The sequence below is a fragment of the Arachis hypogaea genome, chromosome 18 (genome assembly GCF_003086295.3).
Source record: "Arachis hypogaea cultivar Tifrunner chromosome 18, arahy.Tifrunner.gnm2.J5K5, whole genome shotgun sequence".
Classification (NCBI taxonomy): domain Eukaryota; kingdom Viridiplantae; phylum Streptophyta; class Magnoliopsida; order Fabales; family Fabaceae; genus Arachis; species Arachis hypogaea.
The window spans coordinates 105,351,251-105,362,798 of NC_092053.1; the positions used below are offsets into that span (position 1 = coordinate 105,351,251).

Consider the following 11,548-nt stretch of genomic DNA (forward strand, 5'->3'; position numbering starts at 1 on the left):
ATAATAAAAAGAATGAACTGATTCCTACAAGGACAGTTACAGGGTGGCGTATGTGCATTGACTATAGAAGGCTCAATAACGCCACTAGAAATGATCATTTTCCTTTACCATTTATTGATTAAATACTAGAGAGACTAGCAGGGCATGCTTTTTATTACTTCTTGGATGGATATTCCGGGTACAATCAAATAGCAGTGGATCTACAGGATCAAGAGAACATAGCATTCACATGCCCATATGGCGTGTTTGCCTATAGGCGAATGCCATTTGGCCTGTGCAATGCACCTGCCACCTTTCAGAGATGTATGCTATCCATCTTCTCTAATATGGTAGAAAATTTCTTTGAACTGATCATGGATGACTTCTCTGTCTTTGGAGACTCATTTGACTCCTGCCTTGATCATTTCGCCCTAGTTCTGAAAAGATGCCAAGAGACAAGACCGCTCCAAGAAATAAGAAGGAAGATGACCCAATAGTTGTTTTCAAACCTGTTAGATTCTATACCAAGAAACATGAAGAACATTATCACAAAATAATGAGTAAGAGGCCAGTGATCTCTGAGGTCAGATTCAAATTAAGAGAAGATGAATACCCGGAGATTCAAGAGCAAATTCAAAAGACAGGCTGGGAGATTCTAGCCAATCCTGAGATCACTGTTGGATACAACATGATCCATGATTTCTATGCAAATATGTGGATGACAGATAAGCAAAAGAAGGATGGAACAGCATTCCATACTTTTCGCACTATGGTTAGGGAAAAGATCATCTATTTTTATCTGGATAGAGTGAGAGAGATCTTTAAATTACCCTTACAAAGGGATGACCCTGATTCCTACAATAGAAGAGTGGTAGCCAACCCAAAGCTAGATCAAGTCCTAGAGGACATCTGCCTGCCTGGAACTCAATGGATTGAGGATGCAAAAGGCAAGCCAAACCAGCTGAAAAGAATGAACCTCAAGCCAATTGCTAGAGGATGGCTAGACTTCATTGGGCGTTCTATACTCCCTACAAGTAACCGCTCTGAAGTTACTATTTAGAGAGCTGTGATTATTCACTGCATCATGATGGGGAATGAGGTAGAAGTTCATCAAATAATCTCCCGTGATGAGATGTACAAGTTGGCAAACAGGATGTCTACTCATGCCATGCTGGCCTATCCAAACCTTATCTTTCGACTATGCCAAGAGGTTAAAGTCCTGATCCACGTGGATACATTTATTCCAGTGAAAAGTCCAATCACCAAGCAAGTGATGGAAAGCTCTAAGGTACCAGAGGATCATCCCAAAAGGAAGGCACCTGAGCCTCCCCAAGAGAGATCCCCCCCCCCCAATTGAATATTGGGATCAATTGAAAGCATCTGTGGTACAACTGCAAACCACCTTGGATCAATTAAGAGAGGAGCAGAAATATCAGACTAGCATGATTTGCAAACTGGTCAAGGAGCAAGAAAAGCAAGGGCGTGAAATAGAGGAGTTGAAGCGCCAGAAGCTCTCCCTTAAAGAGCCTAGCGCCCCTCAAGCCTGAGGTTATTAAGTTTCAACCCTGTGACTATTCCAATTCCTGTTTTTCATTTTTCTGTTATTCTAATTTCTGACTTCCATATTTAGGTTTACATGATCACTAGTAGTATTTAGGTTTTTATTTTTATTTTTATTTTCTATATTTTAATTTTTAGAACTGCATAAGCATTAGAAATTAAGTTTTATTTTTCAATTAGCTATAAAATATTCCTTTTATCATCATTAAACATGAATAAAATAGTGATTTTTTTAGAAAAAATAGAGATGCATAAATTTTCGAGTTTTATAATAAGAAAAGTTAATTATTTTGATGTGGTGGCATTGCTTTTGTTTTCTGAATGTATGAATTAACAGTGCAAGAAAAGTCAAGATTTAGCCAAGATTCAACCCTTCTCTTAGCCACTGACTACCATCAAATGTCGATTCTTTTTTGGAGTTTCCTAAGGCCACAGAAAATGGAAGGAGAAGACGATGATGATCGGGTGGTTAGTGAGTGGAAGAGTGTGTTTTATTAGGAGTAAAATTTTCATGTTAATATTTCTTGTGAAAATGATGATTTTAAAATGATTTCGAACGTTGAGGATAATATTAGTAAAAAAAAAATCGAAGACGATTTTGATTTTGACCCAAGACATTAAAAATAAAAAAAAAGTACTTAACCTTTAAATTGTAGAGGAAAACAACAAATAGAATCAAATTAATTAAAAAAATAAAAATAGGAGAAAAAAAGATAATACAAACTACAATCAAACCTTAGATCCTTAGTCACTAGAAAGCACTACAAACAATAGAAGCTTGATTGTTTAGTATTCTTTTTCTAAAATTTTGTAAATAATTAAAAAAAACTAACAAAATTTTAAAATAAGAAAATACTAAAAACTGAAACTATAAAACAAAAAATAGAAACCAGTCAAATTATATGTTAATTAATATATATTATATAACATCTTTAGTTAAATTATTTTATATTTATCTAATTTAGTTTTAGTTTAATACTTATTTTTTCTCAAATTAACCATTTTTTTAAATTATATACAATTATTAAAATAGTATTAAATTTTCTTAAATATTTAAAAATTAAAAAATACAAAATACAAAATACTCTTTATTCTTATAACGTATTTTTTCTTTTTATGATTATATCATTACAAATAAATATTTACATAACAGGAATAAACTACTTAATGAAATATTAAAATAAAAAAAATAATAATTAATTAAATATGAAAATCAAATAAACAAAATTTATTTAAAAATAAAACATAATTTTATATGTAAAAAATTGAATATAATTTTATATAATTATTTAATTATAATCAAATTAATCAATTCAACAATTAATCCTCTAACCCTGTCAATTATCTGTTCGGTCATGATAAATTATGCACACAATAATACAATCAACAATTTCTTGTTGCAAACGGCTAGGAGTCTCATTGAGCAACTATAATGTAAAGTGTACTTCCCTCGTGCATACTCATAATTGGGGTACCCCACTTTAGGGGACAATGTTTTATCAGTATGGCATTCTTGTCCTGTCCCTTTTAGGTCACAGTCCCATTTGTTGCCTTCCCAAGTCACACACAATGGGAAACAAAAGGCATGCAACTCTACACTTAAACACTTTATGAGTGACTACTATTATCCTCATTCTACCCCAAGCCTTAGATAATAATTCAAATTAATAAGAGATCTAAGAAAACAAGAGTACCTTTTTTATTCTAATTTAACTTTTCATAAATAATTAAAAATAAAAATTGACTAACATAAAATATCATATCATTTCTCTAAATAATAAAATATGAAATAGATAGTTCTTTTGACTCAAAATATACTCATTTAAATTCTTAACACATTAATTTATGCGAGATTGAATCTTTTCCAGTAAAAAAAAAAATTAGATGGTGTTCAGTATTTAATTTCATCTTTTATTATTATTTCTCTCCTATTTATTTTTTATTCCACTTATAGAATTAAAAATAAAAAATTATACTTTATTTTCTAAAATGTTAAAAAGAAAGAAGAAGATCCATTTCCAATTTATGCATATCGATCTCGCTCTATAAGCTAGTTTGAACTCTACTTCATCGTGAGTTAGTGGTAAGGTTGAAATCTTCAAGAAATGAAATCATTAAAGCGGAAGAGGCCAATCCAAGAATTTCAAAGTTTCTTTGGTATTTTTCTGAAAAGCAGCCTTTAAACTTGGCCTCCACCTCCACAGCTTATGACCTTTAGACCATACCCTACCTAACTAATATTAATCACCTAACCAATTTTAAACCAACAGAAACTTTAACTTGATTCAGACTAGTCTAGAATCTGGATACATTTATAAGTGTTTTTCTTTTTAAATTTGTAAAAATTTATAATATTAATATTTAATATAATTTTAAAATCAATTTATAACTTTTTAAAAAGTTATTTAAATTATTTATAGAAAAATTAAAAAAAAAATAACTTCTCTTAAAATTTTTTTTAATTTTATTTTTGAAAAAAATGCTTTTGTTACTAAAAAATTAAATATAAAATAATTTATTTACAAACTATTTTTAATATAAATTCTTATATTTTAAATTTCTTTTACAGGTAGTCCAATAAAAATAAAAAGTATTGATAATAATAATAATAATAATGCAATTTTGTGGTACATGAATTGATGTATTATAGCTATTACATACTATATGCCAACAAAAAAAATAAAATAAAAACCAGACAAAAAAAAAACACACACACACACACTATGGATTTTTCTATGACAACCAGTATCATTTCAATTCCTTCCCTTCCCTGTCTAAATAAAAATTTTTGTTCCTCCGTTCCTTTCCTTTTTTTCTGACTTCATCCCATCAATAAAACTCAGGAAGAACGGAAAATATCTAGAAATTCAAACTATAACAAACCCAATTTTCTTAATTCTATATAAACAAAAAAAATAAAAGAAAGAAAAAAAAAACAAAAAAGTACTATAGAAGGAATTTCCCTTTATGTACAAAAATGAAATCAATTTCCAAGTTTCAACTCCATTACAATCATCAAGAAGGTCTTGATCATATACATTCATGATTCACGATGCTGTGGACTGATGTGGATGATGTTGTTGCTGTTGTGTGGTGTGAGCAAAAGGATGAAACGTGTGTTTCCCAAGAGGGAATCCAATGACCTTTGAATTTGAGTCATTATTACTATTAATAATATTATTATTGTTAGAATTATTATTAGAAGGAGGAGTTGGTGAGGCAGAATTATTTGAAGAAGGATTTGTAGCAACACGCTCACAAGAAGGGCACATGGTCAACGTTGTTGCCGGTAACTGCATGTAGAATGGGTTTGAAGTCTTTAGAGCCCTCAATTCTTGAAGCTCCTTGTGAAGCTTTCTGTTCTCTTCTGTTAGTGTCTCACAGCACCTCTTCAAATACTCACAATCCACCTCAGTTTGCTTCAGCTTTGTCCTGCATAGAATATGATAAATGTTAGCCTAACATTATGTGTATCATATATATTATATGATAATAAAAAATGTTAAATTTAAATACATGTGAATTTCCTATTCAAACAAGGATAAACCGATAAAGTAAAACATAAATACATAAACAGTCATATACACAAAAATCATCAGATTAATTAGCTGTCTAGCTAAATATAAATTGAAATACGAAATATATGTTAAAAAAATATAACATATATATTTATATCAATATATAATATATCTAAATATATAATGATTGATTTTTTATTTATACATAAATTTTTATCTGACTGTGCTACGTGTACAACAAAATCAGCCACTAAAATTAGTCACCAGTATAAAATACATATTAAAATATAAATATAAATTAAAATAAATTAAATTATATATATATTTATACACAAATAATTAGTGATTAATTTAATAACTAATTTTAATATACAAACAGTATTTTTGAATTTTTATACAAAAATAATAAAAATATAAAAAAATCTCATCTGATTGTGGAGGTAAATTAAGTATTGTATACCACTAATGTTAGTATTTGCAGTAAAGAAAATGATTATTAGCGGACTAGTCATACATAGTGATACTGTACCTTGCTCTTCTGTTTTGAAACCAGACTTCAACTTGGCGAGGCCGAAGATTGAGTTGTTTAGCAAGAGCAAGCTTTTGTTTCTGCACCACAAAAAGTAAAATGAAATAATTAAAATTTATAACACCTGCCATAATATTCTAAAGAAGGTAGTTAAGAAAACTAAAGTACAAAATTTTTATTCTTTTGATATATTTGAAACATTAAATACTAAAAATAGTTTATAATTTCTTTTGTGATCGTAGCAGCAAGTACAAAAAGAAAAAAAAAAAGGGAACGTAAGATAGAAATACTTTCAGCTGTTCAAATAACACCGATGGTTCAATGATTTTTAGCAATTATTTTTAATTACATATAAACATATATAAATTTTATGAGCGAAATTAATAACTAAAATTATTAGAATATTTAATATCAAATATTTTAGTTTTTTATTTCAAAATACACATCTCATTTATTTGAATAAAATATACATCTCATTTATTTCCAGTACATTTTTAATTATTTTCGTTTAATAAAATGACTATTTTAAAAATTTTAAAATGTTTAAGATTGTTTTAAAATTTTTTAAATTCTTCGCAACTATTTTATACTCTCCTTGTAATCAAATTATTTGTCAGGACTTGTGTATATTTTAAAATAAAAAATATTAAAAAATTATTAAAATTTATTAATTTTACTCATTATTTAATTATTAACTGAATAAAATTCTTTTAATATAATTTATTTAATATAATAATCTAATAACATATTTTATTCTATATTTTTAAATAATAATAATTAACTAAAAAACAATAAATTTTAATCATTCCTCTCTTAGAACTGAAAACTAAAAGTTTCCCACGATAAAAACTCCAGGACAGATTTGGTAACTACTCTAAGATGAGTAAGATATACTACTTACAGGATTAAGAGTGTTGTGCTCTTTGAAGCTCTCCTCAAGGTAAGCGGATTGTTCCTTGGAGAGTCTGAGTTTCTTCCTTGTGCCGCCGCCACGGCCGCAGTTTTCATCTTCGTCGCTTGCTCTTGAAGAATCCCTTTGGTGATCATAACCCTCGCCATCAGAGTGATCTCTTTTTCCACCGTAGTTGTAATAGTTTCCTCCCGAACCACCGCTGTAACTACCACCGCCGCCACCGCTTCCACCACCACCACCAAATATGCATAGATCCGTCTGAAAGGAAGACGCTGCGCTATTCGGGGACGATGACAGCGCCTCCCCTTCCTCAACCTCATCATCTGCCCCCGCCGCCGCCGTCGCCGCCACGGTTGTCAGCGGCAGCACGTTTACGTCCAAACCTTTTGACACTCTACCTGCATGTTTCAAAAAAAAGGAAAAAAAAAAAAACCACATATACGCTTAGAGCATTAAAAGAATAATCAAAGAGAGAAACTCAAAGGCAGAAGCTTTTTTATTTTTTATTTTTTTAAATTTCGATGAAACCACTGACATCCAAATATTATTACTAAAAAGCCGCCGATCCAAAAGGCTTAGAGAATAAGAATTTTTTCTTTTCATTATCAGAACCAACTGGAGAGACTAGTTACAAGAGATCAAATTACTTACTATTTTGATCGATCAAGAGCATTAACAGAAAAGCTTGAGTTCATTTTAAGTGTGCGAAAATAGTATTTACCGTTTTCAGAAGGATGCCATGGGAGAGAGAGCTGAGGAAGGAAATCAAGCTGATGAAGATGAGGGTGGTTGTTGTTGTTGTTGTCCTTTGATTTTGCTTCTTCTTTATCTTCATGTTCCTGTTGTTGTGGTTGTTGTTCTTGTTGTTGATCCCTTTGTCCTTTAGTAGTGATGATTGGTCCAATGGACAAGGTGGTGGTGGTGAAGCCTAATCCAAGTTGGTTGGAAGAAGTTTCACTACGAGGCTTTTCCATGAACCCAACAAAAGGCCTTGAAGAGTCTCCTAAGCTTAATCCAAGCTCCATGCTCCTCTTATTCTATCGATCTCTTGAGAGAGAGAGAGAGAGAGAGAGAGTGTTACAAGAGGAGTGGGAAAAGGGGGAGGAAGAGGACTTGGAATTGGAATAGAAGTGTCTATGCAATCATATATACCGAAGAGTCCAACATGATCATAGGAAGACCAAAATGATCACTTTTAATCAAAATAATAACGATAAGAAATACCATTTATTGTTATCCTCCCTTTTTTATTTTAAAAAATGCAAGACTATTAATCTAAAAAAGTTGTGGAAGGAGAAGGGTGTTTGACCGACAAAGCTTACCAAGGTTGACAAACACACGTGAAAGCCTATTTTTATGGTAGATATGGATAGACAGATACTCTCATTCAGACATTCACTATTGGGTTAGCTATATAGCATTAGATATATCGGTGCCAAAGTAACTATATAATAAAGAAATACTTTTTAGTATTTTCTTAATTAAATTTTTAAAGTAGTCTCTGAGATTCTACTAATTCTTTTGTTTATAGTGTTGAGAGGAGAGAATGATAGATCCACGGACTAAAAGGCGAATTTCACAGAAAGATTGGATAGAAGCAAATTAGACCAACCAATTTGTATGTTTTAAACTTTAAATTTATTGAATTGAAATTAGAGGATCTGATTTATATATTTTAAGTTTTTTTGTTTTTTTAAATAAAAATTAGAGATTTTGATTTTTGTACAAATATGATTTTTGTGCCTTGTAAAAATTAAAAGATCCGATTTTTGTATTTTAAATTAAATGGTTTTATATTTGAGATTAACACCGCAACAACTCACAATATAAAAAAATATTATTATCAATTTAATATCAAAAATAAAAAGTATTAAGATATGTGTCGTGCATCGATTTAGTTTCTAAGATTCCAATTGTATTATTGTGATTTAAAAAATTGAGTTCTGGACACTAAAATTATCCTTCGACGACTATTTTTTAACAGTGACTTAACAAATAGATTGATGAACTAGCATTCCTTTAATTACCACATTAGATAATATTAAAACCACATTGTTTGTTTTTCGCATCTAATCAAAATAGGAATGATGACATTTTGACAGTTGTGGGCATGTAAAATAGCTTGTGCACACTCTTTTGATTGGGTGTTTCTCCTTTAATTAGAAGCAAAAACAGATAACATTATTTCACCATTCTCTTGCATGACAAAAGTGTGTCATCTCTCATCACTTTATTTGCTGAATTATTGTCGAAAAAAGTCAAGAGACCACTATGGTGCCCAACGTTTAATCTTATTCAACAAAAGATAGAAACAAATTCACTATCTATTTTACATCAAGCAATACGTGGAATAACTCCCGATATAGCAATAAAAGCAAGACGTGTAGGCGGATCTACTCGTCAAGTTCCCATTGAAATAAGATCCACACAAGGAAGAGCACTTGCCATTCTTTGGTTATTAGGGACATTCCAAAAATGTCTAGGTCGAAATATGGCTTTTAAATTAAGTTTCAAATTAGTGGATGTTGCAAAAAGGAGTGGCAATGCCGTACGCAAAAAAGAAGAGACTCATAGAATGACAAAGACAAATAGAGCTTGATAATAATACAATTGAAACCTCATGAACCAAATCAATAGATGTCATGAATTTTAGAGATCATTATGAGAATTTAATTTTTTATATTATATTAATCCAATAATTAAGCAATTTAATCAAATAGAAATATTAGGTGTAACACCCTACCACATGGAACTTTACGCTTAAGCCGTAAAACAAAGGTGGTGTGGTATCACGACCTCTAAATTAAAATGTGTACATATAATAGCAGAAATAATATAATAAACTAGGAGTCTTGAAGAACAGGTGAAATAAAAATTACAAAATAAAACGCAATGCTCAGAAAACGAGTTAACTTATGTACTAAGAAAACTATAGCTATCAAGTATAAGATAACAAAAGTAAAAATAGAGGGTCAAAGATACAAAATAACAAGCTCCTAACTCAAGTCAAGGCTGGTCGGAGAATATTCACACAAAGAGTCTATGCATAGCTTTTTCTCTTATATAAATATTAATTGCTCAATGGGGGTACCATTCCCGGAAATTTATATGTGTCCGGTCACCCTTACGATGTAGGGTTAACTGAGTATCGAGTTTCAACCTGGTACACATGGTGGCAAACAACAGTACTTTACCCAGAGAATCTCGTATCTCAGATTATTTAATTATTCAAGCCAAGTATCATACATAATCATTCATAACATTTCATAATCAAATCATCACTTTTTCAGCTTTACTTCACCTCCAAGTTATTCCCATTTCCTAACTTCACTTGATTACCAAACTTACTACTATTATTTATGACTAGAAGAATGAGAATAGAGGTTTAAAAGTTTGAAATAAGGTTTAAAACTCAGAAAATCATATTTGCTGGAATAGGGGCCACGAATATGCGTGGCTCACGCGTACGCGTGGGAGTGTAAAAAGGCAGCTCACGCGCGCATCCCCTTATCATGCGTGCGCGTAGGTGAGTACCTCATGTGGGTCATGCGTACGCATGGACATGCATGCTAGCTCATTACGCGTACACAAATGAGGAGATCAGCCAAAATTCCATGCCACGCGTCGCATGGATATACGTTTTTCCAAAAACCTGATTAAGTATAAAGCTGCAGAATTTACATAATTCCAACCAAACTTTCGACGTATATAACTTAATCATTTTAAATCGTTTTTCATCTGTTCTTTGAACGGCATAAACCTCACGAACCTAACTTTTATTTAAAACAAGTTGGAAACAAATTAAGGGTCCAGAAGTCAAGTTATAACTCGCCGAAGTTCGGCCGAAAACCAAAACCTTGCAAACTTTCAAAATCTCATTCTCATTTACAATGAATCCCATCTTATTGATCACCATACATGCACTTGCTAACACAATATGGCCTTCTCCATCAACACAACAACCACCAATAAAAATCATACTTCATACTAACATTAATACACATATATTTTCCCAAATCCAACAACCAAAACCATAGCTCACAAATCCTAAGCTTATATGCTTATGTTCTTAAATCATTAATCAATAATTCACCACGCCATCAACTAATCAACAGCACCAACAAAAACATACTTATCAACAAGATACTAAACATCAATATACACATACATTCCAACTTATCCTGTGGTCATCTAGCCTAAGTTTTCACAAAACATTATATATTAAATATAAAAAACTTAAACCATACCTTGGCCGATTTCCACGTACTAATCCAAAGAGTGAACGTTTTCCTCATGCTAATTGGATCCTAATACATTAAAAAGCAAAGAAATTCAATACCTCTACTTAATCTTCAAAAATTGGGGGAAGGAGTGGCTGAGAGTAATTAAATGGCTTACCTATGAAATTGTTCCAGTAGAAACGTAGATCTCGATGTGATGGTCGTGTGGCCGCAAACGGTGCGGCGATTGGAGCTTGGACGGAGGAGATACGGTGATTTGAATTTACCGTAAGGGTTAAGGAAATCTTCTTTTCTCCTCTCTCCTGTTGTGTTTTCACCGCTGCTTCTGCTGAATTGGGGAAGAAAAGAGACTTTGGCTCACTTATGTGCTGGGCTGGTTGGACCCACGGGCTCGGTCTGGGCTCAGTTCAACCGGTTCGGCCCGTTCGATCCAATTTTGGCCGAATTCTTCGAAATTAGTGTCAAATTTCTCGTTTTGATGAGCTCTATCCTAATTTAATATAGGTTCAATTACTCTGCAGGTCCTTATAGTTTCATCAAATTTTCAATTAGGTCACTATACTTTTTTTCTTTTCAATTGGGTCCCTATACATTATTTTTTTTTTCAATTTAGTCCTTGTTAACGTTAAACGTTAAAAAAATGTGAGTGAATTGTGAAATTATTTGTATACCCTTAGGGACCTAATTGAAAAGAAAAAAAAAATATAGGGACCTAATTGAAAATTCGGTGAAACTATATATATTCAATGAAAGATATTCCTATAGTCCCTTTTATTTTGTTACTATCATTTTTTTGCTTATTTATATA

The 11,548-nt window shown here is 31.5% G+C and overlaps 1 protein-coding gene across 1 annotated transcript; it reads right to left on the reverse strand.

The window, feature by feature from the left end:
- Positions 1-4,148: 4,148 nt before the first annotated feature.
- LOC112772574 (uncharacterized) lies at positions 4,149-7,886 on the reverse strand. The gene is made up of 4 exons (XM_025817540.3): positions 7,221-7,886; positions 6,488-6,897; positions 5,587-5,666; positions 4,149-4,971 (listed from the first exon to the last, which is right to left on the reverse strand). Exons 1-4 carry the CDS (start codon positions 7,522-7,524, stop codon positions 4,587-4,589), a joined length of 1,179 nt encoding a protein of 392 aa, XP_025673325.1. The 5' UTR covers positions 7,525-7,886; the 3' UTR covers positions 4,149-4,586.
- Between the last annotated feature and the right edge of the window lie 3,662 nt (positions 7,887-11,548).

Coding starts and splice junctions, on each gene's coding strand:
- LOC112772574 (XM_025817540.3), bottom strand. CDS start 7,524: ATGGAGCTTGGATTAAGCTTAGGAGACTCTTCAAGGCCTTTTGTTGGG. Junction 6,898..7,220: donor ATGGCATCCTTCTGAAAACG/GTAAATACTATT, acceptor TGAAACATGCAG/GTAGAGTGTCAAAAGGTTTG. Junction 4,972..5,586: donor TTTCAAAACAGAAGAGCAAG/GTACAGTATCAC, acceptor TATTCTATGCAG/GACAAAGCTGAAGCAAACTG.